Here is a 27,990-nt window from a genome sequence, read left to right as displayed (position 1 = left end):
GTGGGTGGTGGATGCATGCATGGGGCACTGTAGCATAAGGGCAAATCCAACCCCTTTGAGGGTAGGCCACCTATTTAAAAAAAAAATTATTAATATATAGGCCTACAAAAAAGTGCTGCTAATATATATCCGCAAGCTTATCCTCGGATTTTTTGAAAATGAGAACTATTATGCATATATCCAAACCCACAAAAAACTTGCTATTAATATATATATTCTAAGCCCACGTCATATTAAAAGTTTAAAACTCTCTCAACTCTTCTTCTCCACGGCTCCACTTACTTTCTATGATTTCATCCTTAAAATTTTTTACTCTCTCGTCCTCTCTTTTTCTTTCGCATGCTATTCACTCTTAAAACTTTTGAAGACTAAAATTGTTAAAGCTTTAACTACTCAAGGTGTACCATTAGCTTTGTTTTCTGTTTTACCAGTTTTAAGTATGTGTATTGCTTATTTCAATTTAGTTTATTATAAGGTTGAATCATACTTGTTTTTTAAAGGTTTTTTATTCTAATTTGAGGGAAAAAGACATGGATCTTATGAGTTTATTTTGTGTTTTGTGTCTAAGAATGTTCCTGCTTTTCAAATTAAAACCTTAACCATATTTTAAAGGACATTATTCTTCACCCTTCACCTACAACTTTCTTACATTTCAAACATTAACATTTAGCAACTCAAAATTATTAGAGAAATTTGAGTTATTATCTATGTTTATACCAAGAAAATTCTCAATTTTTTTATTAATTCATATTATAAGTCAATACAATGTTGACTTGATTTAAATTTTGATTGACTTTAGCTTAGGCTAGGTCCGATCAAAGTCATGTAAATTTATATTATAATTTTTGGAAACCAAAAATAAAAATAAAATAAAAATTAAAAGAAGGTTTTGCTCCAGGTTTACTCAAAATATTTACTTAAAATTTTGGTTTTTATAGATTTATTCAAGTAGGAAAATATTGTGTTTCTATATTCTTTTCTTTCAAGTTCTTGATATTGTATTATTTTCTTTACTTAAGGTATGATGATTTTTTAAAGTTTTCACTAATTGTTTGACAAATAATAACAGAGCCGTGGAGGCCCCCCCGGACAAAAATCTTGGGCCCACCACCGCTGTAGCATCCCTATCTTTTTCTTTGTTATGTGCTCAAGTCTTCTGATCATTCCAGGCTATGCTCACTGGCCGCCGCCTAGAACACATGTTGCAGTATTCATCTTTGGTGATTCATTATTTGATGTTGGAAATAACAACTATATCAACATCACAGCTGAATATCAGTCAAAATTCTAGCCATTTGGTGAAACCTTCTTCAAAGTTCAAATACCCTACTGGGAGACGTTCTAATGGGCGATTAATTCCAGATTTATATTGGTATGATTTGTTATTATTTAATTATCAATATCATGTACCCCTTGCAGCTAAAACTATTGTCACTCTCCTTTATGACTGTTGCAATTAACTATCTATTGTGGCTGAGTATGCAAAATTACCATTGATTCCAACATATTTATTATTTGACAATGATCGATTTATTTATGGAGTGAACTTTGCATCCGGGGAAGGATATGTATGCTTTTTATTCCCCATGTTTCTTTTATCTACAAACCACCATAAAATTAGGAATTTTCTTCCTTCTTCTTCTCCTTCACCTTTTTTTCTCTCTTTCTCCCCTAGTCATCTTCTCTTTCTTCTTCTGCTGCTTCTTCTCCTTCATTTTTATTTTTTCTCTCTTTCTCCCCATCATCTTCTCTTTCTTCTTTGCTTCTTCTTCTCCTTCATTTTTATTTTCTCTCTCTCTTTCTGTTGGAGGACAAGTTGGCTGGAATAAATGCGTGACAGCTTAGTCAGCTCAAGTTTGTTAAAAGGCAAAGCTGGCATAATTAGTTGGAAGTTTGTTAGAGTTAGTTAGATTAGTAAGTTAGTTATTCTTTGAATAACAGAAAGGAATGCTTGTATATATATATGCGATGTACAGACTCACGATATACAATGAATGAGAAATTCTCTTCTTCTTCTTTTCAATTGTTAGATTTCATTTCCTCTTAAATCTCAACATGGTATCAGAGCCTAGATAAGGGGCCAGAATACTTGATTCTTCGAATCTTTGAATCATCTCAATTCAATCTGATTTCTTCTCAATCAATTAGGAATCAGTCTTGATTCATTCGATTCACGTTTCTGGAGGTTGTTGTTTTCTTGCTGATTCATTAACTTAATCAAATTCCAATCTTTGATTCTTGATAATTTCGCTTAACATCAAACTCATGGCAACTGTAGAAAATAGCTCAACTGGAGGTCAGAATGCACATTCATCAGAAGGACAAGATACTCAAAATGTGGATGCAATTGGCTTCAATCATCCCCTATTCCTGCATCCATCTGATACACCAGGTACAATCCTTGTATCTTTTCAATTAATTGGTGTGGATAATTACTCTTTTTGGAGTAGGTCAATGAGAATAGCCTTATTAGCAAAAAACAAGCTAGGATTTATAGATGGATCATGCACCAAAACTTCAGTTCCAGCAAGCATGCATCAGCAGTGGGATAGGTGTAATGCCATTGTGTTGTCTTGGATCATGATTCTATAACTAAAGAGCTGTTAAGTGGTATTGTGTATGCATCTAATGCTTATTTGGTCTGGAAGGATTTATAAGAATGTTTTGATAAAGTCAATGGTTCGAGAATTTTTCAATTGCACAGAGATATTGTTACTCTTACACAAGGAAGTTTATCAATATTAGCATATTTCACTCGGTTGAAATTGCTATGGGATGAGTACTCCTCCATCATCCAACTGCCTTCATGTGACTGTGCCATGTCCAAATTATATGTAGATCACATGCAAAATCAGAGACTACTTCAGTTTTTGATGGGATTGAATGGGACATACATTCAAGCCCAAGGACAAATTTTGATGATGACACCTTTACCATCAATTAATTAGGCCTACTCTATGTTAATCACTAAAGAAAGTCAGAGGAATATCACCATACATCCACTAGCTAATACACATTTAGAGTCTACTGTATTGTTCTCTTCTTCACATCAACTAACCAAGTAAAAAAAAAACTGGAATTTGGTGTGTGAGTGTTGTAGTGTCAAAGGCCACAAGAAGGAGAATTGCTATCGGTTGATTGGATATCCTCCTGACTTTAAGTTCACTAAAAAGAAAGGACTACATCAACCATCATCCGCTGCTCACAATGTCACTTCTAATGATCAGGCAGATACTCACACTAATGCAATTTCCTCAGCACCAGATTCATCTAAGTCAAAGTCATCAGCCTTTTTTTTTTTTTTTTTTTTTAACAAAGGAGCAATATGCTGAGATCTTAAAGCTGCTGCATAGGGACATATCTCCTTCTCCTCTGACTGATATTAATGCTAACATGGCAGGTATACAATGCTACCTTTCTTCTCTTAGCAATAAGCAATTTTGGATCTTGGACATTGGGGCTAGCCATCACATGTCACACTGTGTTGAGCAGTTAGTTGACTTGATTTCTCCTATCATATCTCTATCAGTAAGACTCCCAAATGGCCATGTATCAGAAGTCTCTCACATAGGCTCTTGCTTCATCAGTCCCACTCAAAAAATCACCAATGTTCTTTATGTCCTTGACTTCAAGTTTAACTTGATCTCCATTTCCAAGCTCACTAAGGACATATCTTGTTATGTTTCTTTTTTTCCTGATTTTTGTGTAATTTAGGACCTCTCAAATGGGCAAGTGAAAGGGATTGGTAGACAAACTAAGGGCCTCTACTTTCTACTGCCACAATCATCATCAGACTTAGCTCATTCAAGATCATCTTCACCTGATGCTGTTTCTCATGCTGTTGTTCCAAGTTTTCCAATTTCAAATAATACCAAGCAATGTATGCTTAGTTCTTCTGAGTTGTGGCACAAACGATTGGGGCATGTACCTCTTTCTAAACTCAAATATTATTCTACAATCAAACATGCTTTTGTTAAGGATGACCATGGTTTTGATTGTCATATCTGTTCTCTTCCCAAACAAACTTGAATGCCATTCACAGCAAGCCATAGCAAAGCTTTTGCACCTTTTATTTTAATTCACATGGATGTATGGGGACCATATTCTCAGCCTACACATAATGGTCACAAATTCTTCTTAACTTTAGTTGATGACTTCACCAGAATCACTTGGATTTTCCTAATGCGACATAAGCATGAAACAATCCTACATCTCAAGAAATTTATTGCTCTTGTACATAATCAATTTTCTGCCTCTATCAAGATTGTTAGATCAGACAATGGGAGTGAATTCTTTAATTCACAATGTGCTAATTTATTTACTTCTTTGGGGATTGTTCACCAAAGTTCTTGTGTAGCCACACTTCAACAGAATGGTGTAGTAGAGAGGAAGCATAGACATCTACTTGAAGTTGCCAGGGCATTAAAGATTCAAGCAAACATTCCTATATCTTACTGGAGTGAGTGCATACTTACTGCTTGCTACATCATCAATAGACTGCCCACTTTAGTTCTTTCTAACAAGAGTCCATACGAAATGCTTTACTCTAGACCTCTTTTTATTGAGCATTTCAAGGTGTTTAGATGCTTTTGCTATGTTGCCAACTTCATTTCTAAAGATAAGCTGGGTGTTAGAAGTATTCCTTCCATTTTCTTGGGGTATTCATTAACTCAAAAAGGCTACAAGCTCCTATCTCTTGCCACTCGCAAGTTGTTTGTTAGTAGAGATGTGCAATTCACGGAGCATATTTTTCCTTTTCAGTTTGCCATTCCATCTCCAACATTATTTCCCTCCTCAGAACCCACAGCTACTTTGGATTTTGATTCTCATTTCCTACCTCGGAATCATACACTGCCCCTTGAGTCTCTTATCACTCACATTCCCACACAGCATCAGTTGTCTGACTTTTTTTTTTTTTTTTTTTTTTCCATTTTACCAGCTCATGATGCTCCTGATATTCATGTTTCTTCTCATAATTCCCTTAATATTCCTGTCCCTGAAGTCATCTTCCGAGCTCCTAGAAGATCCTCTCGAAGCACCAGGCCTCCATTATGGCTTACAGACTATGTCTCCCCTCATGCTCACTTTGCTATTCAAAAGTATATTTCCTATGATCATCTTGCTAGTTCTTACCAATGCTTCCTCACTTCCATGTCTAAACATATTGAACCTTCTTCTTATGAAGAGGCTGTCAAACAACCTCACTGGTTGAAGCCATGAAAGTTGAAATCAGTGCCCTGGAAGCTAATCACACTTGGGAGTTAGTCTCTTTTCCTCCTGGCAAGGCAGCCATAGGCTACAAATGGGTCTTTAAGGTGAAATACAGATCTGATGGCACTCTTGAGTGCTTCAAAGCCAGACTTGTAGCCAAGGGCTACAACCAGTAAGAAGGAATTGATTTCACAGAAACCTTTTCCCCAGTTGCAAAGATGGTGACAGTGCGTACTATCTTAGCTCTAGCTGCTGTTTATCAATGGCCATTGTATCAAATGGATGTCTTTAATGCATTTCTTCAAGGAGATCTACATGAAGAAGTGTATATAGAGTTGCCTAAGGGGTTTCGCAATCAGGGGGAGCATAAGACATGTAGATTGCTCAAAAGCCTTTGTGGCTTGAAACAAGCCAGCAAGCAATGGAACCTAAAGCTGACCAAAGCTTTGATTAAAAATGGTTACATTTAGAGCAAGCATGATTACTCTATGTTCATAAGAAAACATGACAGCAAAATTGTCATTCTACTGGTTTATGTAGATGATATCTTAATAACAGGAAACTGTGAAGAAATAATCAAACATTTGAAAGAAATCTTGCAGAGAAGCTTCAAGATAAAAGACTTGGGAGAATTAAGATACTTTCTTGGAATTGAAGTGGCTAGATCCAAAGAAGGCATAGTGTTGAACCAGAGAAAATATGCCTTAGAATTGATCTCTGAAGCTGGAATGGGAGATGCCAAACCAATCAAGACTCCCTTTGACCAAAATCAGAAAATTACTTCATTTGAATATGATCAGAAATATCCACCAACAGACGAAGATAAGTTGCTGGAAGATCCTTCTATATTTAAGAGACTAATAGGTAGATTGCTCTATTTAACTATGACAAGACCATATATTAGTTTTTCAGTACAAACTCTCAGTCAACATATGCATAATCCAAAGCAATCACACTTGGAGGCTGCAGTGAGAATTGTTAAATATATTAAAGGGAGTCCAGGACTTGGACTTCTGATGTCCTCGAATAGCAGCATGAAGCTAATAGCTTACTGTGACTCTGATTGGGCTGCATGTCCAGTAAGTAGAAAATCTGTTAGTGGATATTGTGTGAAGTTAGGTGAATCTCTCATATCATGAAAAATAAAGAAACAAAGCATTGTGTCCAGGTCATCAGTAGAGGCAGAGTATCAAAGCATGGCAAGCACAACTGCAGAGATAGTTTATAGTTTAGCTATTAGGACTGCTGAAAGAATTAAATCTGGAGAACATGAGGCCTGTAAAGCTCTTTTGTGACAATAGAGCTGCTCTACAAATTGCAGCCAATCCAATGTTTCATGAGAGAATGAAACACATTGAGATTACTGCCACTTTGTAAGAGAAAGAATCCAAGACAAAACTTTAAGCACAGAACATGTTTGTAGTGGAGAACAAGTGGCAGATATCTTGACCAAAGGATTGGGGAGACAACAGCATGAGAAATTAGTTGCTAAACTTGGAATGAAAGATATCTACAAGATGCCAACCTGAGAGGGAGTGTTGGAGGAGAAGCTGGCTAGAATAAATGCGTTACAGCTTAGTCAGCTCAAGTTTGTTAAAAGGCAGAGCTGGCATAATTAGTTGGAAGTTTGTTAGAGTTAGATAGATTAGTAAGTTAGTTATTCTTTGAATAACAAAAAGGAATGCTTGTATATATATATGTGCTGTATAGACTCACGATATACAATGAATGAGAAATTCTCTTCTTCTTCTTTTCAATTGTTAGATTTCATTTCTTCTTAAATCTCAACACTTTCTCCCCATCATCTTCTCTTTCTTCTTCTCCTTCGTCTTTTTTTTTTCCTCTCTTTTTCTCCCTGTCTTCTTCTCTTTCTTCTTTACATATTAGATTTTTGCTATTTTGAAGTTGAAAGTGCCGAATGAAGAAGGAGAGATAGGGTAAAATGGTTTTAGGGATTTTGATTTAGTGGACCGAATTTGCTATCGGGTCGGTTGGACTGGCAGTCTGTTATTGTTCCATTGGTCCAACAACGGTTTAAAATGGTCTAAATAACAAATCTAGTTTTATTATATTAGTGAACTAGAGTCTTGAACAAAACCCGGTTGGACCGATCTAATCGGCTAGTCTGGTCCCGTTTTTAAAACATTGCTTAGAAGTTACCCGTGATTATTTATGGGATTTGGTTAATGGGTCACAGTAGCATGCAAAGACTTAATGTAAACGAGACAGTGAGACTTTTTATAGTGGTTCGGATGCTTAAAGCGATTCCTATGTCTACTGTTATCTTTTAAATGAGTATTCTAGGTGATTAACCAAGTTACAAGAGGTCGCTAACTTGCGAACAAAATTACAAGAGCTTGGTATTCAGAGAGAATACTAAGCTAGTCTCTTTCTTTTATATTGTTTTTGCTAATTGCTTTTATGAATTCAAATAGTCTGATCATCTCGATTCTGTGAAGCTATTTATAGTCGTTGAATTCAAGATAATGATTACAAGTCTACAAGTGGGTAGGTGTCGTGCAAGTCCTTCTTTGCGTCCCATTGGTTGATAACTTAGAAAATATCCTTAAATTAAAGGGGGCTTGGACAAGTGTGCGGACCAAATTCATTCACAAACAAACTTGAGTTTGCTGGGTTGATGACAACTATATTCTCTCTGTCTTAGGGTGACGTGGCAGATTCTAGATGACACAAAGCCTTCTTGAACTCTGATTGGCGCTTGCTGATGTAAGCTTACGTTAGCCCTGATTTTTTAGGCATAACATTATTCTTCAAGTAATTTATGATATATTTTCAAGTTGTTTTAATCTTTCAGGAAAATATATATAAAGAGTGGAGGAAGAAAATTTGGCTTCATAAGTGTGGGACCTTTGGGTTGTTCACCAGACATGAGAGCACTTAAAATAGTACTTGTCCTAGGAAGCTGAGGATCCTGCCTGGAAGTTGCTCCAGAATTAGCTAAACTACACAATACACAACTCTATAAAGTCCTGCAGAAGCTAGAGAGCCAACTAACAGGATTCAAATATGCAATTCATAATTTATATAGTACTATTATTTAATTAGCTTACTTTTTTAAGCAAATAGGTTCACTGAATATTGAATAAGTTTGGAAGATGATTGGATAGTGACTAATAAGTTATTTGTTTAATTTGAACATTATCAGCACTGATCTATTGATGATGAAAGCAATAATAGAGTTTAATTATAAAATAATAACACAGTTTACTGATGTATATAAGTGACATAGTACTTTATTTTCCTGTTTTCGCTTCAGTACAATTATATCAAAAAGTCAATTCAGGCTTTCTCATAGAAGGATAAATGAAAGGAATATAAAGTAACAACCGCTCGAAGCAGAATACAACCACAAGAACACAGGAAATCCTCCAAGCTAAATAGATTCTGGATGAGTAACTTAAAACTTTTTACTCATTTCAAAACCATTAGATTACCATGGATCAATGAAATTAAATTTGGGTTAACAATCTAAGATAAAATTTTAAGTTACGCTAGCCTGACTCGTAAATTCTAATTGTCGGCATTAGAAGGAGCTAACAAGCTCTCAGAACTAGTGAAGATGGTATCTTCTACATTAAATTCAAGCTTTCGTTTCTGTCATGATGATGAGCAAGAATTGAATAAAAAGAATAAAGAAGAGTAAAATGGTATAATTTATAAAAGTTCAACAGTATCCAAGGAAACTTAAACTGGGTGAACATCTTGCTGTCCAAGTTTCAGTAAAACTATAAATAAGAAATACAGATGGATAACTTTAGTTAATGCTTATAGATTAAAAAAAAAGGACTAATGGAAGTGTACGGAATATTACATGAATTACTAGTGTATTTCTTCACAACTGTCTAGTTTGATTGTCAATTGGATTCAATGTCCTCTTAGTGAGGATTTCTTCTCATTATATAGGCACAAATGTGCAATATACAAGGCTAGAATCAAGCCTAAATTACTGCAGAAATATCTGCCTAAATTATAGCTATTAATACATATTCTGACTAAATAAGGAAGTGTATATATGTACAACTGGTGAAAACTAATTAAGGAAAGCGTATCATGGTGACATCCCCCCTCAAATTGATGCTGGTCGGTCAAGAAGCATCAATTTGCCTACAAGAAATTGATGACATTGTCGTGTCATGGCCTTCGTAAACACATCTGCAATCTGGAGGTCAATAGAAATATGAGGAAGAGAAATGATACGAGTGTCCAATACTTCTCGAATGGAATGACAGTCCACCTCAATGTGTTTGGTATGGCACTACTGTTGTCAGCATGTAAAGGAGTAGGATCGGATTTAACAAAACCAATCTCACCAAGGAGGCCACAAAGCCAAAGAATATCTTCCAAGATATCAAAGAGTCACCAAGAAACATGCACCAACCTGTAACAGATCAACGCGTATCAGGACATCCTGCCCAATCTGCATCGCTGTAAGCCACAAGCTGAAGCCAAAGAATATCTTCCAAGATATCAAAGAGTCACCAAGAAACATGCACCAACCTGTAATAGATCGACGCGTATCAGGACATCCTGCCCAATCTGCATCGCTGTAAGCCACAAGCTGAAGAGGAGTCCCAGTAGGGAAGAATAGGCCACGACTAGGAGAACCTCGAAGATATCGAATGATACGATGAACGACAGCTAAGTGTAGATGACGTGGAGCTTGCATGAATTGACTAACCTGCTGTACGGCAAAGGAAATATCAGGACGTGTAATGATTAAGTAGTTTAAGCTCCCCACTAACTGTCGATACATAGTAGGGTCGGAAAGGAGATCACCCTCTTCCTAACGATACTTCGTGTTTACTTCCATAGGAGTATCCACAGAAGAAGTATCTTGAAGACTAGCTAATGCAATCAGATCCTGAGTATATTCATGCTGATTCAAAAAAATGCCAGAAGAATCAGTATGAACTTCCAAGCCTAAGAAGTATGTAAGAGAACCAAGGTCCTTCATATGAAATGAGGCTTGAAGATGTTGCTGTAGTCGGGTGATCAAGCTAGAGTCTGTGCCAGTAATAACAATATCATCAACATAAATCAGAAGAAGGACAATGCCAAGAGATGTCTTGCAAAAAAATAAAGAAGAATCATATGCACTCTGCTGAAATGAAAATTGGAGCAAAGTGGAGCGGAATTTATCAAACCAGGCCTGGGGAGCTTGTTTCAACCCATACAATGATCGTTTCAACCTACAGACATCCGAGGAAGAAGATGATAACAAACCGGGTGGAAGGGTCATGTATATCCCTTCTTTGAGATGACTATGAAGAAATGCATTTTTGACATCCATCTGATGAAGAGACCAACCTCGCGATGCAGCAACAGACAGGATAGTCCGTACTGTAGTCATTTTGGCAACGGGAGCAAAAGTCTCCTCATAGTCCACCCCATATTCTTGTATATTGCCAAGGGTAACCAACCGGGCCTTATACCGATCCAGAGTTCCATCAGAATGCAGCTTGATAGAATAGACCCATTTGCAACCAATAGCTTTCACTTGAGGAGGACAAGGGACAACATCCCATGTATGATTATCTTGAAGAGCCTGAAGTTCCTCGGTCATTGCCTCACGCCAACAGTCATGTTTAGCTGCCTTAGAATAACCGGATGGAATGGGAATATTTGACAGAGTAACATGGAGAGAGGTAGCAGAGAAACCATACTAGTTTGGGGGACGAGACACTCTAGTCGAGCGACGAGGAACTAGGATAGTATTCGGATCACTCGTAAACGATTCAGTCTGAACAGGTTCAGATGGCGGGCCAGGCTCAGGAAGGGGCAAAGTAGATTGTCTTCTTTCATATACAAGTCCAGATTTGAATCGGTCAATAGAAGGAGGCAAGTCATCAAAATGAGGCAAAACATGTATCTCAAGCAAAGACTTATCATGAGAAGGAAAGAATGACTAATTTTCAAAGAACACAACATGACGGGAAATACCAAATCGGTTAGAGTATGGATCATAGCAAACATAGCCTTTGTGTGAAGTACTATAACCCATAAATGCACATCTAACATATTGAGCAGATAATTTATGTCGTTCATGAGAAGGCAAATGAACAAAACAAACACAACCAAAAGTATGCATGTCAAGGTATTCAGGATGCTGATTATAAAGACGAAAATAAGGAGTTTCATAATTCAAGACACTGGATGGCAATCTATTAATTAAATAAACAACCGTAGATAAAGCTTCAACCTAGAATTTAGGAGGAACAGATGATTGAAGCAAAAGAGTACGAACAACATCCAACAAATGTCTATTTTTATGTTCAACAACACCATTTTGCTTAGGTGTATATGGACAAGAACGTTGAGAGACAATGCCTTTTTGTGTGAGAAAATCATGAAACTCACGAGACATGTATTCACCCCCGGAATCAGACCTCAGAATTTTAATACCAGAAGAAAATTGAGTCTCAACATAAGCAGTGAATTGTTGAAAAACAGATAAGACCTCAGATTTAGCACGAAGAAAATAGATCCAGGTATACTTTGTATAATCATCGATGAATGTAACAAAGTATTTATAATTTGCATGTGAGATAACCGAAGAAATTCCCTACACATCACTATGAATTAAATCAAAATAGCGGTTAGCATGACTACCATGAGAAGGAAAAGAAAGAGACTTACTTTTACCTAATTTGCATGTGGAACAATCAAAAGAGAGAGGAAAAGAAAATTGATCTTTATTACCCAACAAACCAGAGTTTATTATATGAGATAAAATAGCAGAATTAGGATGACCCAACCGTTTGTGCCATACTTCACACTTATTGTTCATAGCATTACAAGCAAATGAAATAATAGTAGGAATGGAAAAATGCATAGGAAATAAATGTCCAACTATAGGCCCCTTCGCAAGTATCTTGCTCGACACTTGATCCTGCACAAGACAACCATCACGAGAAAAATGAACATCACAGTTATTATTAACCAATTGCCCGACTGAAATAAGACTGGAAGAGAGTTGAGGAGATACAAAAACATCTCTAATAGTTGAATCAACATCCCCAATAGCACGAATAGGTAACTAACAACCATTAGCAATCCAAATATGTGTCGATCTAGTATAAGTTTGAACATTGCCAAGAATATCAGAAGACCTAGTCATGTGATTAGATGCACCTGAATTAATAATCCATGAGGGAGAAAGCGAACCGTTACCTTGCAGTCCTAAGGCTGACAATGCAGAAATAATCATCTGTTGTACTTTCTCAGGAGTAAAGCAGAGGAAGCACTAGGAGTAGCAGAAGAAGCGGAATCCACAGTAGCCTGATAAGCATTGGCCTGACAATTCTGGGGACGAGTAAGACACTCCTTAATAATGTGCCCCGGCTTCTTATAGTAGTTGCAAAATTTCCATGTACAGTTGGTGGCAATATGCCCATATTCCTTGCAGCTGAAGCATTGAACGTTCCGCATGTCCCGTCCCTTGCCTTTTCCTTGAGTAGCATAAGCCATTGCATTGGATATCATTTTGTCGTGCTGATAAGTGGCCTAGGTGGTAAGTTGTTGCTCCTCACGAAGTAACTCCCCAAAACAGATATCCAAAGATGGCACGAGATTGCGATTCATCAAATTAGAGCAAGTGGCTTCAAATTCAGGTCGTAACTTCGTTAAAAATTGATCTCACTTGCTTTGCGCATGAATTTCCTGCACAACTGAGAGAGAATATTCTGGTACCTTGGCATAAATAATGTCAGTAAATTCTCCCCAGATATTATTAAATCCAGAAAAATAATCCTGAATGGAGAGATCACCCTGAGTATAACTAGCAATCTCGTACTCTAATTGAGAACGTCGAGCAATATTGACTTGATTATATACTTTTTTTAAGTATTCCCACATAGATTTTGCAGTCTTATATGGCCTTAGATTAAGAACAATAATAGGATCCATTGATCCTAAAATCCATGTCATCACCCGAGCATCTTTGGTTTGCCACTGAGCTAGTTTAGAAACATCCGTAGGAGCCTTATCACTCCCATCAATATGACCCCATAACTTTTTCCCCATAACAAATAAATGAAATTGAAATTCCTAGGCATAATAGTTCTTACTCGTGAATTTCACCACAATAAAATCAGAAGACATGATAACTGAATTAAACACTAACAAAAAATAGCCAATAGCCCAAGAATAATCCCAAACAGTATCAACCAAACAATTTCAGAAAAGAAAACTAGAACGATACCCGCCCAAACATGTCAACAATCAATTCCCAAAAAAAATGGGAACCCCAAACCACCCCAGAAGAGATCGACCACCACCAAGGAACCACCAGAAACTGTCGACAAATGCAACAGACCACTAGAAACTACGGACAACCTTAGAAACAAAGATGCGCCACCAATAAAGCACACCTAGAATGCGTCAAAAAACTCCAAGAGACACTCAGACAGTGACAAAAATACCAAGGAGTCCTAAGAACAACGCCAACAGCACCCAAGAGGAAGCCCAATGTGACCAAAAACACCAAGAAAGAAAAAACAGAAAACCCACATGAGAAAGGTTTGTAACTTAGGAGCCTAGCTCTGATACCATGCCAATTGGATTCAATGTCCTCTTAGTGAGGATTTCTTCTCATTATATAGGCACAAATGTGCAATATACAAGGCTAGAATCAAGCCTAAATTACTGCAGAAATATCTGCCTAAATTACAGCTATTAATACATATTTTGACTAAATAAGGAAGTGTATATATGTACAACTGGTGAAAACTAATTAAGGAAAGTGTATCATGGTGACATGATCAATGGAAATATCTTGCTGAAATGTTTGAAAATTCAATCCTGTGAGTTCATCAATTTATTTTTCTCCAAGTCAACAACCCTTTAAATGATAGTTAATTGAGCAGAAGGGCACAGTACATTAAGTGAATGAATTTCAATATGACAAGACCAAGCTTCCTTCTCTGTTTCTTGATGCTGTGCTCAAGTCTTCTCATCCCAGGCCCTTGTCACCGGCTATTGCCTAAAAAACATGTTGCACTATTTGTCTTCGGTGATTCACTATTTGATGCTGGCAATAATAACTATATCAACACCACTAGCCATTATCAGGCAAATTTCTAGCCATACGGTGAGAAGGAAATACCCAACTGGGAGATTTTCTGATGGGCGTTTGATTTCGGATTTCATAGGTATGACTGATTATTAAGTTGTTAATTCCAAGTAGGAGTATGATGAGCCTCTGAATTTTACCACTCTATTAATTACTCTCGCAAATAATTTTGTTGCAGCTGAGTATGCAGGATTACCATTAGTACCAACATCTTTGCCCCCTTACGAAGTTAAATTTATTTATGGGGTGAACTTTGCATCCGGAGGAGCTGGTGCTCTAGTTGAAACTCATCAAGGCTATGTGTGTATAAATTTGATTGGCTTATTTGAATCTTGAAGAGTTAATTTTGTGACTTTGCTTCCATTTTCTCTTATTAAACTTCCAGGTGATAGACTTGCTTCAAGATTGTGGAGAAGTAGTTGAAGCAAAAACTAGGTGATGCAGAAGCCAAGACATTGTTGTGCAATGCAGTTTACTTATTTAGCATCGGAAGCAATGATTATGATGCGGCTCTGACAACAAATTCAAGTGTGCTTCAGTCGGATTACTCTAAAAAATAATTTATAGGGATGGTGATCAGCAACTTAACAACTATAATCAAAGTAATAACATTGACTTTTGTCATATCGATTGTTTGAAGTTTTTTCTACATCTTTTAATGATGTATTTCCAATCTTTCAGGAGATATATAAGACAAGAGGAAGGAAATTTGGGCTTGCAAGCTTGGGAGCTTTGGGTTGTTCACCACGCATGAGGGCACTTGTGAATGGAAGCTCAGGTACTGCTGCTGTGGAGTTAGCAAAACTACACAACATAGAATTCTATAAAGCCATAGAGGAGCTAGAGAAGCAACTAACAAGACTCAAATATTCAGTTCACGATTTCCACGATTCTGGTGTTGAAGTTATGAACAATCCTTCTAGATATGGTATGTTATGTGATCTTCCTGTTGTGTTTTGTGTATAAAGAATAAGCATCAGGATTCTGATATTGGTGCGCTGTCGTAGACAACCAAGATTAAAACCTAAAAACACATGTAGTAGTGTGAGTAAGGATCATTCCCACGGAGAGTGTCTAGCCGAGTTTAATGTTACGTGAACAAGGAGGGGGGGGGGGGGGGGGTTTAAGTAAAAACAGAAACAATTTCAGGAAAAGCAATTCAACCCAAATTATCAAAATCAATCAAAATAACGAAACTTGGTCTAAGTCAACATCCACCATCGGAATCTTATAACTGATCATTGATGCAAAAATAAATCAATTCTTACTTTCAGTATTCACTGTTGGAACTATTTTCTTATCTCTCCTTAGTTCTAATTAATTAGGAAACTAGCGATCTAATTAATCCTACTACTAAACAACCCTAGACAAGTGCTAAAGATTTAATCTAGTGGCAGCCTTAAGACCTAGAGAGATCGATGAAGTTGACCAACACAAACACAAACAGTTGTATTTAATTTAGTCAAATGTTCTTCTTAAGACTTAATAATTCCTGATGCGGCAAATTCTTAAACCCTAATTACACACAAGTTAGAGGGATCAAACAATTACGGATTTGATATCTAACTTAGCAGTAGATTGCAACGAATAATACACTAGTAGGCCTCCTAGTAATTAAATGAAACAACCATGAAAATAGGCATAGAAGAACATCCAATACTCAAAACATAAATTGAACATAAAAAAACAGATTAGATCTCATAATTTTATTGATTCCGAGGCCTCCGTTTCCTTTGACCATGATATGAAAGTTTTAACCGCTCATGGCCATAATCAAAACTCGAAAAAGAGAAAATTTCCAGAAGAGAGAAAGAGAGGCGTGTGTGATCTCCAATCTGATCTCTCTCTCCCCTTAAAAATATCCCATTCAAGTATTTGAATTCTACTAAATCTCCTAAAAATATTCTAATATCCTAAAATAATATTTATCCTAATTTGATTCTAATTAATTGAAAATAAAGTAAAGTCCTAAAATAAAATAGGAAAGTGGTGTGTCCAGCTATAACTTGCATGCAACAGGTCTTCAAATCTTCCAATAATAAACTGCCTATTTGAATTACATGACAAGGCGGAATGTTCCAGAACATCAGTAGTGCAGGTGCATCAACTTCAAGCCTGATTACAACCTTGATGCAGCAATTTTATCTCGAAACTCAAAACATGAAAGTTGTAGATCTCTTTCTTAGGGTTCCATAGAATTTTGAATCATCTTAATCGGAACTTGGATAAGAGAGTTATGGCCAGATTATAAAGCGATGTCAAAACTATCCGAATTCACCTAATGAGTTCTGTTTTGTATTTAACGGTCTAAAGCCACTTAATTTGACTAACATTATAATTTAATCCTATGAGTTCCCATATATAGCTATGAAAACTAAGGACAAGGGCATAGAACATTAACAGAATGAATATTAAAATGACAAGATCAAGGTTCCTTATCTGTTTTTTTGTTGTGTGCTCAAGTCTGATCATCCCAGGGCATGCCCACCAACCATCGCCCAAAACACATGTTGCATTATTTGTCTTTGGAGATTCATTATTTGATGCTGGAAACAACATCTACATCAATACCACTGTTTGTCATCGAGCAAATTTCTGGCCATACGGTGAAACCTTCTTCAAGTACCCTACTGGAAGAGCTTCGAATGGGCGTTTAATTCCGGATTTTATTGGTACAATTACTCGTGTGTTGTTAGTTTCATGTATGAGTATCATGAACAACTGAATTTTCATCCATCTACTAATTACTCTTGTAATTTGCTCCTTTGCATGCAGGTAAGTATGCGAAGTTACCATTAATCCCAACATATTTTCCATCCTACAATGATCAATTTATTTATGGGCTGAACTTTAGATCCAGGGGAGCTGGTGCTTTATCTGAAACTTATCGAGGATATGTATGTAATCTTGCTGTTTAAGCTTAAGGAATTTACAGAATTAGACTTTTATGCTTACATTGTCTTCTGTATATACCAGGTGATAGATCTTAACACTCAGCTAAGTTATTTCAAGCTTGTGAGAAGGAGTTGAAGCAGAAACTAAGAGATGCAGGAGCCAAAACATTGTTATCTAAGGCTGTTTACTTATTCAGCATTGGAACCAATGACTACATTGACCTTTTGATGACAAACTCAAGTGTTCTTCAATTAGATTACTCTAGAAAACAATACATAGGGATGGTGATCAGCAATTTCACAACCACAATCAAAGTAATATCATTGTATCTTCGAAATGTTTTTCTTCAAGTGCTTTGATGAAGATTTTTATTTATTTTATTTATTATAATTTGTCAGGAAATATATAAGATTGGAGGAAGGAAATTTGGGTTCACAAGTTTGGGGCCTCTGGGATGTTTCCCAGCCTTGAGAGCAATTGTGCCTGGAAGCTCGGGATCCTGCTTGGAGAGTGCTTCAGAGGTAGGAAAGTTACACAACAAAGCACTCTCTAAAGCCTTGCAGGAGTTAGAGAGCCAACTAACAGGATTCCAATATGCAATTCATGATTTGTACAATTCTTTTATGGAAATTATCAACAACCTGTCAAGATATGGTATGTATTTTGATCTTCCAATCTTGTTTGTTCATTATATGGATGTCGAAATCAGTCGACTCAATCTATTCTTATATAAAATTTGTAATGAATTTTTATGCTATGAAGGTTTCAAGGAGGTCATCGTGGCTTGTTGTGGCAGTGGTCGATACAGAGGAATAAAGAGTTGTGGAGGCATGAGAGAGAGAAAAGAGTATGAGTTATGTGATAATCCTAACGAATATATGTTCTTTGACTCCTCTCATCCCACTGAAAAGGCATACAGGCTAATTGCAAAACTAATGTGGAGTGGGACTTCACATGTCATAGGGCTTTACAATCTAAAGAAACTTATTGAACGTAATTGATTAATTAATGTATGAAAAATAAGATAAATGATCTTTCTGATCAAGCTAAAAAAACAATGTTAATAATGTTAACATGGAAAATGTCAGAGATTTTCCGATGTGATCTGATCAAAATTTCCTTATATATATTTCAATAGCCAGAAAGGAAAATACTCAAGAAAGAATCAACATCTGGCAATAAGGTCAAAGTCTGAATTCCTTGTGAAAAGTATGTTGATGACTCGCAAAAATCGAAGAAAATGCAGGTAAACTAATAAAGTATTTAGAACTCAAACCATTCCAGGAAATAGTAACTGGGAAAACATCTCCTGCCCAGGTCTGATCTGAATTGTATAAGAAAATCAGAAAGAACACATAGTTAAAACAAAAATGATAACAAAAGAAAAGATAATTGTATAAAGAATGTTACAAAAATATTGCTAGTTCAGAGAATTATGGTTTATTAAACAAATGTTAGAGAAACATTTGAGACTAAAGCGGCCTAATTTGATTGGCATTTAAAATCTAATTGATGCAGCGAGTTAGCATGATAAAACAAGGCTAGCACTTGACTTCACCTTTAGAACTGATAATACAAGTCTCAATCTAGAAACTTAAACCTTAAAATCTAAAGTAAAATCTGAATAATTTATTGAAAAACATCCAAAACGAAAAATAAGTTTATATAGGGTGACAACCAACCCTAATAAGACTCCTAATAACAAAAGGAAACAAAAACTAAATTAATTAAAACAAGAAAACCTGAAATAAAATAGGAAAAAATGCGCAAACAATTAAAATAGCCCCGAAACACGCCAAAACTGTGGATTTTGACCTCGAAAACATGTCAACGGGCTCGAAATAAGCTTTCCAACGGTATCTTACGGGCCCCGTAACTCTTCCCGAATCAAAAGTTACGGCCATTTGAATGTGACATGCTTATTTAATATCTTTAGGCTTTACGTATGGGCTTCTGACGTTCAGCCCGCTCTATGAATTCATCCGGCAGATGTTCAACGTCACTAATCCTATTGAGTTTCTTGTTCTTCACTCAAAAAATCCTATATATGACTGAAATTTAAGGAGAAGGGCATAGGACATTAAGTGAATGGCTAGTAAAATGACAAGATCAAAACTTCTAATCTCTTTCATGGTTCTGTGCACAAGTCTTCTCATCCTAGGGCATGCTTACCGGCCATCATTGCTTGAAACACATGTTGCCTTATTTATCTTTGGAGATTCACTATTTTATGTTGCAAATAATAACTATATCAACACCACTCTCCGGGTAAATTTCTAGCCATACAGCGAAACCTTCTTTTAATACCCTACTGGGAGAGCTTCAAATGGGCGTTTAATTCCAGATTTTATTGGCATGATTCATTAGTATGTTGTTAATTTCATGTATGAGTATGATGAAAAAATGAATTTTGATCTTGCTTGTGTACTAACTTTGTTGTAGCTGAGTATGCAAAGTTACCATTAATTCCAACATTTTTGCCATCCTACAAAGATCAGTTTATTTATGGTGTGAACTTTGCATCTGGAGGAGCTGGTGGTTTAGTTGAAACTCAACGAGGATATGTATGAAATCTTGCTGTTTAAGCTTAAAGAGTAAATAGAATTAGCCAAAAACCTTTGTTCTCAAATTTTGTTATGTAAATAGCAGGTAATAGATCTTAACACTTTGCTAAGTTATTTCAAGCTGGTGGAGAAGCAGTTTGTTAACAAGTGATATCTTTCTGGAAACATGAAGAAAGCAATATGAGGCTTCATGATCTGAAGCTTGCGATCAAATGTGCAAGATGAGAAGGATGCGAGCTAAAGTAGATGTGATCACGAGCATGTGTTGTAATGAGCATGCGATCTTGAAGATGTAACCAGAAAAGGTAATGCGATCTGGAAGCAAGACAAGAAAGTGTCCATGCGACAAATAAGCATGCGATCAAAAGCATTATGCAACCTGCTGAAATAGGTCGTTGATTCAAAGCTGATCTAAATGTTGTCAGAGTTGGTCAAATACTTGGAGTGGTTTAGTTGATTTTTAGGAATGATTAGACTGCTAGATTTTAAAGTAGTTAAAAATGTATGGCTTTGTATTAATATCTTGTAAATATCTCTGCAATTTAGGTTAGCATTTAATGCTTTGCATAGTTAGTATATCCATGATGTATATGATGATGTAATCAATGCATATATAAGGCTTGTTTTAAAGTTAATGAAAAAGAGATAAGTTGATACAAGAAAAAGTGAGTCAGACTTAGACAAAATGAGAAAAATGTATCTCCCACAAAATTGGTGCGTTCTTTCCTTTGCATTCTCCAACTTGTAAATAAACCCAACAACTGTTATCAAAGCCTAATCCTTTTCACCGAGATTCATCCTTCCTATATACCCTTCAATGTCTTTCCTTACAAAAACTCCCTAGTTTAAAAAACACAAAACCTGTTGTCATGGCATCAAGCATAGCGTCCGTCTTACCACCAGTTTTCAATGAAGAATAGTACCATATGTAGGCTGTTAAAATGAAGACGTACTTGTAGGGACAAAGTCTTTGGCAATATGTAGTGGAAGAGAAACAACCAACTCAACTGGGACTAAATCCCACGTTGAATCAGATACGTCTCCATGAAGAAGAAGTCGCGAAAGCTCTAGGAGCTTTGTTGCACATACACTTGGTAGTCACAGAACTCATGTTCACAAGAATAATGGCTTGTGAGATAGCGAAACAAGCTTGGGATAAGCTTAAGGAGGAGTTTGGTGGAACTGACAAAACCAAGAAAATGCATGTCATGGATTTGAGAAGGGGATTCGAAATGCTAAAGATGCAAGAGTCTGAGAATGTTAAAGAGTATGTTGACTGATTGATGAATGTGGTCAACAAAATTAGATTGCTTGAAAAAGAGATGATAGATAAGAGGATTATAGAAAAGGTATTGGTGATAGAAAGGTTTGAGGCCAAGATCTCATCCCTAGAAGACTCAAAAGATCTGTCCCAGATTGCCCTTACTGAGCTTGTCCATGCCTTACAAGCTTAAGAATAAAGAAGGCTGCTAAGACAAGAAGACAACAATGAAGGATCCATGATGGCTTCGCATAAAGGGAAATCAGTTCAGGGAGGATATAAAAAGCCTGCTGGAGAGACAAAAGGAGTGTGAAATGTTTTGTTACTCATACATCATTGCTTGCATTTCAAGATCATCGACTTGAATCAATCCGCTTGTTGCTTTTTGTTACCTGCTGCCTCAAGATCAAATTGTTCCAAATGGATATCAAAAGTGCCTTCTTGAATGGGATGCTCACAGAAGAAGTGTATGTTGAACAACCGATTGGCTTTCAAGACCCTCACAAACCTGATCATGTATTTAGATTGAAGAAAGCACTTTATGGTTTGAAACCAGCCCCATGGGCCTGGTATGAAAGGTTAGCAACTCTTCTTCTTAAGCATAACTATGAATGACGTAATGCCGACAAAACCATTTTTATCAAACGTGATAACAATGAAATCATGTGTGCATAGATTTATGTTGATGATATCGTGTTTGGTTCTACCTCTCATTCACATGCACTTGAATTCATTAGCCTAATGAATTCAAGTGCATGTGAATGAGAGGTAGAACCAAACACGATATCATCAACATAAATCTATGCACACATGATTTCATTGTTATCACGTTTGATAAAAATGGTTTTGTCGGCATTACGTCCTAATGAAAAATGAGTTTGAGATGAGTATGGTAGGGGAACTGAATATGTTTCTTGGACTTCAAATTAAGCAATTGGAAAATGACATGTTTGTTTCCCAATCAAAGTACGTTAGAAACATGTTGAAAATATTTTGTCTGGAAAATGCAAAGCATACTAGAACCCCTATAAGTGCTACCTTTAAGTTGTCCAAAGATGAACATGGTAAAAAGGTAGACAATAAGATATACCGAAGCATGATAGGAAGTCTTCTTTACTTAATTGCAAGCCGAACTAATATTTGTTTTAGTGTTGGTGTCTGTGCTAGGTTTCAAACTAACCTTTCGGAGTTACACTTGAATGCAGTGAAAAGAATCATGAAATATGTTTCAGGTACGTGTGATTTTGGTCTTTGGTACTCATTTGATTCTAACAATTGCTTGGTTGGATATAGTGATACGGATTGGGTAGGAAGTTTGGATGATAGAAAAAGTACTTTGGGTGGATGTTTTTACCTTGGAAACAATCTTGTTACATGGTACAACAAGAAGAAAAATGCAATCTCCTTCTCTACTGCCAAGGCTGAGTACATTGCCATAGGGAGTTGTTGTACTGAAATTTTATGGTTAAAGCAAATGTTGAACGATTGTGGTGTTGATCAAGATTGTGTGACAATTTTTTGTGATAACACAAGTGCCATTAACATCTCTAAGAATCTAGTCCAACATTCTAGGACTAAGCACATTGACATAAGACATCATTTCATTAGAGAGTTAGTTGAGGAAAACATCATTGCACTTGCTCATGTGAACACAAAATCCCAATTGGATGATTTATTTACGAAAAGACTTGACTACAACACTTTTGTTTTCTTAAGGAAGTCCATTGGACTACTTCAACTTGAATAGTTTTTCATTTATGTTAATGAATAAAGCATGAACATGCTACTTTTATTTTTATTTGTCAAGTTCTTTGATCTGTGCTAGCACTCTGATTGTCATTTATTTTCTCTTATCTATATGTTAACTCTGATATGTTGTGTCCATTGAGACTCTCTCTATAACATGAACTTATCTCATCATGAGTTGATTGTCCATTCTTGTCACCATTATGAAAGAGCTACCTTGCATAAAGTGTGAAAGTTATTTTGAGTAATTTTCTAATTTGTAGTTACCCCTATGTTTTGGAAAATCTACCATTAAGAGGACTACCTTCTTGCAAGTGTGAAAGCTACATTTTGGTTACGTTTATGAGAGTTATTTGCCCATTGATCAAAATGAAAAGAAAAATCTTTATTTCCTATGCTGAAAAAGAAAAATTAAAAATTATTGTAGGACATGAGGGAAGGGGGAGTTTCTCTTGCAAAAATTTAAATTGACCAATGTGTCATTTAACCCCATTGAGGACACTATCACACACTTAGACAAGCTTTTGCAACTTTATCTCACTTGTGTGTGATTAAGGAAGTGTTGTTTTGATTGCATTATGTTGACAATTTCCTTATGAGTTTTTGTGCCTTTTTAAGATTGAAAATTTGATCTATTAGAATGATGTGCATATAGATTGAATGTGTTGACCTTCAAAAATTCATGTGAAGCATTTCATCTTTTTAATTTTTGTTTTTAAAATTTGTTCAATAAAGTCTAGTCTTTTGAAAATTTCTGATGTTCTTTTGGGAAGCTGTGTACTCACACGATTGCCTGTGTACACTCACTTAGGATAGAGTTCTATTTTTGGTATAACTCTCTTTAGGGCATTAGAATCACTGCCTGCTATAAATGTGTTGCCCTAATCTTTTTCGCGTCAGTCTTCACGTTTTAAAACCTATTGTGCTGCCTGTGTTCTCTGTTCCTCACAATTTTTTCTCTCAAAATTTCACTGATTTTTTTGTTCTCTCACGTGGATTCAAGAAAGAAAGCGATAGAGAACCCAAAAAGAAAGGTCATGGAGGAATCACTCAAGAATTAAAGGATTTCAAGACCTAAAGAAATCCAACAAGAAAAAGGTGACAAAAGAGAAAACGCCACCGGAATCTGATTCTGCCACACCAGAGGAGTCTTACAAGGAAGAAACCAACTGTTCATCCTCACCTGTCTCTTCCTCTATATCTAGTGATAACCAGGTCTTTGTATGGTCACCAAAGGAGTCTGTCCCTACCTCACTTGAAAAGTCACCAGAAAAATCCCCTTCGACATCCTATAGTGCCTTAAACAACACTCCAATAGCCACTCTCAAATCATGCAAGGGTGCTTCTATGAAAGTTGCTCCATCAAAGCCCCTGACTCTAACAGAGATGGCGAAAAAGAAGGGAAAGATTGTCAAGGAAGAACCTTCATTTGGTAATATCTCTCTGTTTGTTTTGCCTACTGCCGAGTTAAGATTTAAGAGCTATATTGTGAAAAAGACAATTATGAGCGAGACAATGTTAGGTTAGAGGATTTTGCTGAATTTCATTCCATGATGAAGAAAAGAAAATGGCTAGGTACTATCACGGGTTTGATAACACCATTCAAACTCTTGTTCAAAAGTTTTACGCTAACTTTGGCTTCGACAATACTGAACCAAACTCTAATACGCATAATGATAGAGTTTATGTCAGAGGACTCTAGGTCTGAAAAAGAGTAAGAAGAATTTTGCTTTGACTAGTTTAGATTTAGACCAAATTGTCAAGGTGATAACTGATGGTTCGATTGCAAAATGGCCTAGGAGTGGAGTTCTTTAGCCTGGTGCACTCACACCCTTCTACAGGCTGTTGTTTAAGATCTCTTTAACCGACTGGTCTCCTTCCATGCATGATTCGACTGTTAGACTAGAACGAGCACAACTCATGTATGGGATTGCTTAAGTGAAGAAAATCAATTTGGTTGCATCGATCTTCACTAGTGATAGGGTGGCAGCATAATTCACTCACTCTCTCCAGATTTTTCCATTTCTTTCCTTGATTTACAAAATCATTTCCACTTACAAGCCAACATTTTATGAAATGGAAACCTTATTGAAGATAAAGACTGTCACCAAGAAGTCTTTTAGACAACCTTTAGGGAACTTGCCTTCCATTTCCTCAGCTAAACAATCTAGGACTTACACTTGGCAGTCCAAACTTTTTGTTGCTATATAGGGTTTGGAGACTTCCATGGAGACCGTTCTCCAATATGTGAAGGAAATTCATACTTCCTTCAGTGCTTGGATGGACAAATTAGAGGTTGATTTGAAGAAGAAGAAGAAGAAGAAGAAGAAGAAGAAGAAGAAGAAACATGCTTCCCTTGTTTTGACTGAGCCTGCTAATCAGAATAAGGTGCCTTCTACTACTCTCTTTGCTCCTATTGCCCCTGTTGCCCTACCTGCTCCAGCCATGCCTGTTGAGGATCTTGCAACTATCATTCAAGAAGATTTGGCTGGTCATGGAGATGAGGAAGAAACTGCTCATGAAGATGTAAAAGAACCTGAAGATGCAGCTGTTTAAGACAAGATAGGTTTAACATTCTGAAGACAATGATGCTTCCCATGTGTGCACTGCGGATGTCTCTCCTTCACCTATCAAAGAGAAAACCCCTCCAGTCCAAGATGAAGCTATTGACACCTCCTTTGCTGTTGCTCCAAATGTTCAAGTGGAGGACTCTCATGTCACTATCACAGCCCTTCCAAAGTGCAGAACCAAGAGGAAAGCTAGTTACACTTCGCTACCCTCTCGGAAATCTTCAAAACTTATGAACAAAGAGGGGGAGTAAGCATTATGGGGGAGTGAAGTTAATTCTTTTTATTTTTATTTTTTGATTTTGTTCTGTTTATTGTGCGTTGTTGTGTTTATTGCTATACTTTGAACTGCTTTGCTGTTGTCTATCCATGGGGGAGTTTGTTATTTTCTTTATGCTTTTTTTGTTATGTTTTTGCAAAACTTTTTTATTTAGTTTATCTTAATGTTTTATTGACTAACCTTGTGTTTGTATTTGTGTTTTTTTTGGTTCTTTTGTTTGTATGTTTGTTCTTGCAAATCTGCAGGTTTGATTGGTTGATTAAAATAGGTTTGCACTTGATCTCATTTATGTTCTTTGTTCATAAGTTTGACAAAGGAGGAGAATATGGAATATTCATATTTGTCAACCTTATGAGTTGTGTGTGTGCACAATTGTTGCCAATCTTATGATTTGGCTTGTTTTCTTTGTTGTGTGTGTGCACATCAGTTCTGCATGCACATTAGTTGCCAGACTGGTGTCTTGGCTTATTTCCTTTAGAACGTGTGTGCACAATAGTTTGTGCTTATACTCTTGCTTCAGACATTTGCAACCCGGCTCATGTTGCATCTCTGATAAAGTGAAAAAAATATTGTTTATCTTTGTCTCTCACCTTTTAGGACCTTTTTACACGTGTCATAGTATCCTTAAGTGGTCATAGGGAATAAAGTTTCTTTTTTTTGATTTGTTTTGTGGTCCAAACCAAAAGAATGAATACTTTCCTCATTTGGACAAACATGGGCCAGTCCCTTGTTAGCTGATGTGACACTTATGTGTTGAGCAAGAAACCATTCACTATATATCATCTCATCTTGCATCTTTGAATCTAACCTTTTGATCTTTTATTTCATTATACTTTGAATTTTCTTATAGTATTCTTTCACTAAAGGTTCATAGGTTCATTTTCATTATGTACCAAAATCTCACCATATCAAACATAGACTTGATGGCTCTTGGAACATGGTTCCTTTGCTGATGCTGGTGCGTGGCATCGGTGCTTGAAGCTTGGTGGTTCATAAGCTGTTCTCGAGTGTGTTCCTGGCGTGAAGAAGGTCTAAGGAGTTGCTACATGTTAAGGATTTAGAGTGTGGGGTTAAGTGTAAAGTTGAATAAGGAGTTCTTTTTACTGTATCTTAGATCAATTTTGAACTATATCTTGTAATGTGTTTTTAACTTAATGGATTGCTTTGATCTGGATAAGGTCCCATGGATGTAGGCTAAAAGTGGATTTAGCTGAACCATTTATATGACCGTGTTCTTTATTTTCTGCACTTGTGTTTGATGTGGATAAATTGGAAATGTCTTAAACAACTTGGTAATATTTCCGCTACACTTAAAATGGGTAATCATACACTAAAGTGAGTTAAATATACAACTCTCTTCCCAACATATAGATTGGTGTATACATATTAAAAAAATAAATTATCATTATTTAAATTAATATATTGGTGTATATGCCTTTTAAATAGTGAATTATTATTGTATGATCAAAGCAATAATAATAAAATACCAAAACGACTTTTTCTTAAGCACTAATTAAAGTCTAATTATTTATTTATAAATAATAGATATTAGTGGGAATATTCTTTTGGAATATGCCAAGAGAATATTAGGGTTAGGGTTTGTGTGCCTTAACCCTTATTTCCCAATTAGCTTATTCTTGCCTCACAAGCTAAAAGTTGTAGAGATAAAATTTCCTAAAAAAATTTCTTCCCTTTTTCTTCTTTGAATCTCCACTCTCAAACTAGCAAATTGATTGAGTGGGTATTCTTGTCTTTTTGTGGATCACCGTTTGTTCACTTCCCCTCTTGAAGTGCAAGCGTTTTTCTTCAATTAAAAATCGGTGGAGCCTCCAACCGAAGGTTTGACTATAACGATTCTTTAATCTTTGTATATATATTTGTTTTGAATGAGTTATTAACATCAATCTATGATTTGGGATTAAATAGGTTTCGAATAAAATTTTTGTTTATTATTCTGCATTTTATTCGATTAAAACCCTACACTTTGAAACTTTGATCTTTGGTGAATTATCAACCATGAACTTGAACAAGCAAATCTCTTTACAAAAGGCCTTAAACATGGCAGACAATACACTATTGACAGATTCTTCTGAGGTAAAGAATTGAACCTTTAGCATCTCTGTTAATAAAAATAGAGGAATTTGATTCTCAAGCATCATCACGTCTTTTACAATCGCATTCGCGAAGCTATACTTCCTGAATAATCTTGCATACGCGACATCAGTAAGAGCGCAAGTGCTTTCATAAGCACCTCATCTTCTTCAACCGAAAGAATTTCACCAGCAGTAGCTGAGAGAGATATCTTAGACTTCTTATTTTCTTCGATGGCATAGAATATCACTTGAAGGAACTTGAACGAGAATGCTGTGTCGATG

General features: G+C 36.3%; 1 protein-coding gene and 2 pseudogenes across 1 annotated transcript; 2 read left to right on the top strand and 1 right to left on the bottom strand.

Annotated features, from left to right (window-relative positions):
* Positions 1-12,867: 12,867 nt before the first annotated feature.
* On the bottom strand, positions 12,868-13,254 carry LOC116111928. Its single transcript, XM_031398086.1, has one exon. It carries the CDS (start codon positions 13,252-13,254, stop codon positions 12,868-12,870), a length of 387 nt encoding a protein of 128 aa, XP_031253946.1.
* An 876-nt stretch (positions 13,255-14,130) lies between these two features.
* On the top strand, positions 14,131-15,268 carry LOC116111927 (annotated as a pseudogene).
* A 1,450-nt stretch (positions 15,269-16,718) lies between these two features.
* LOC116111926 lies at positions 16,719-19,912 on the top strand (annotated as a pseudogene).
* The last annotated feature ends 8,078 nt before the right edge of the window (positions 19,913-27,990 follow it).

The sequence above is a fragment of the Pistacia vera genome, unplaced genomic scaffold, assembly GCF_008641045.1.
Source record: "Pistacia vera cultivar Batoury unplaced genomic scaffold, PisVer_v2 Contig654, whole genome shotgun sequence".
Taxonomy (NCBI): Eukaryota; Viridiplantae; Streptophyta; class Magnoliopsida; order Sapindales; family Anacardiaceae; genus Pistacia; species Pistacia vera.
Note: the sequence above shows the minus strand (reverse complement) of the source record. Positions and strands in the feature narration are given on the sequence as shown.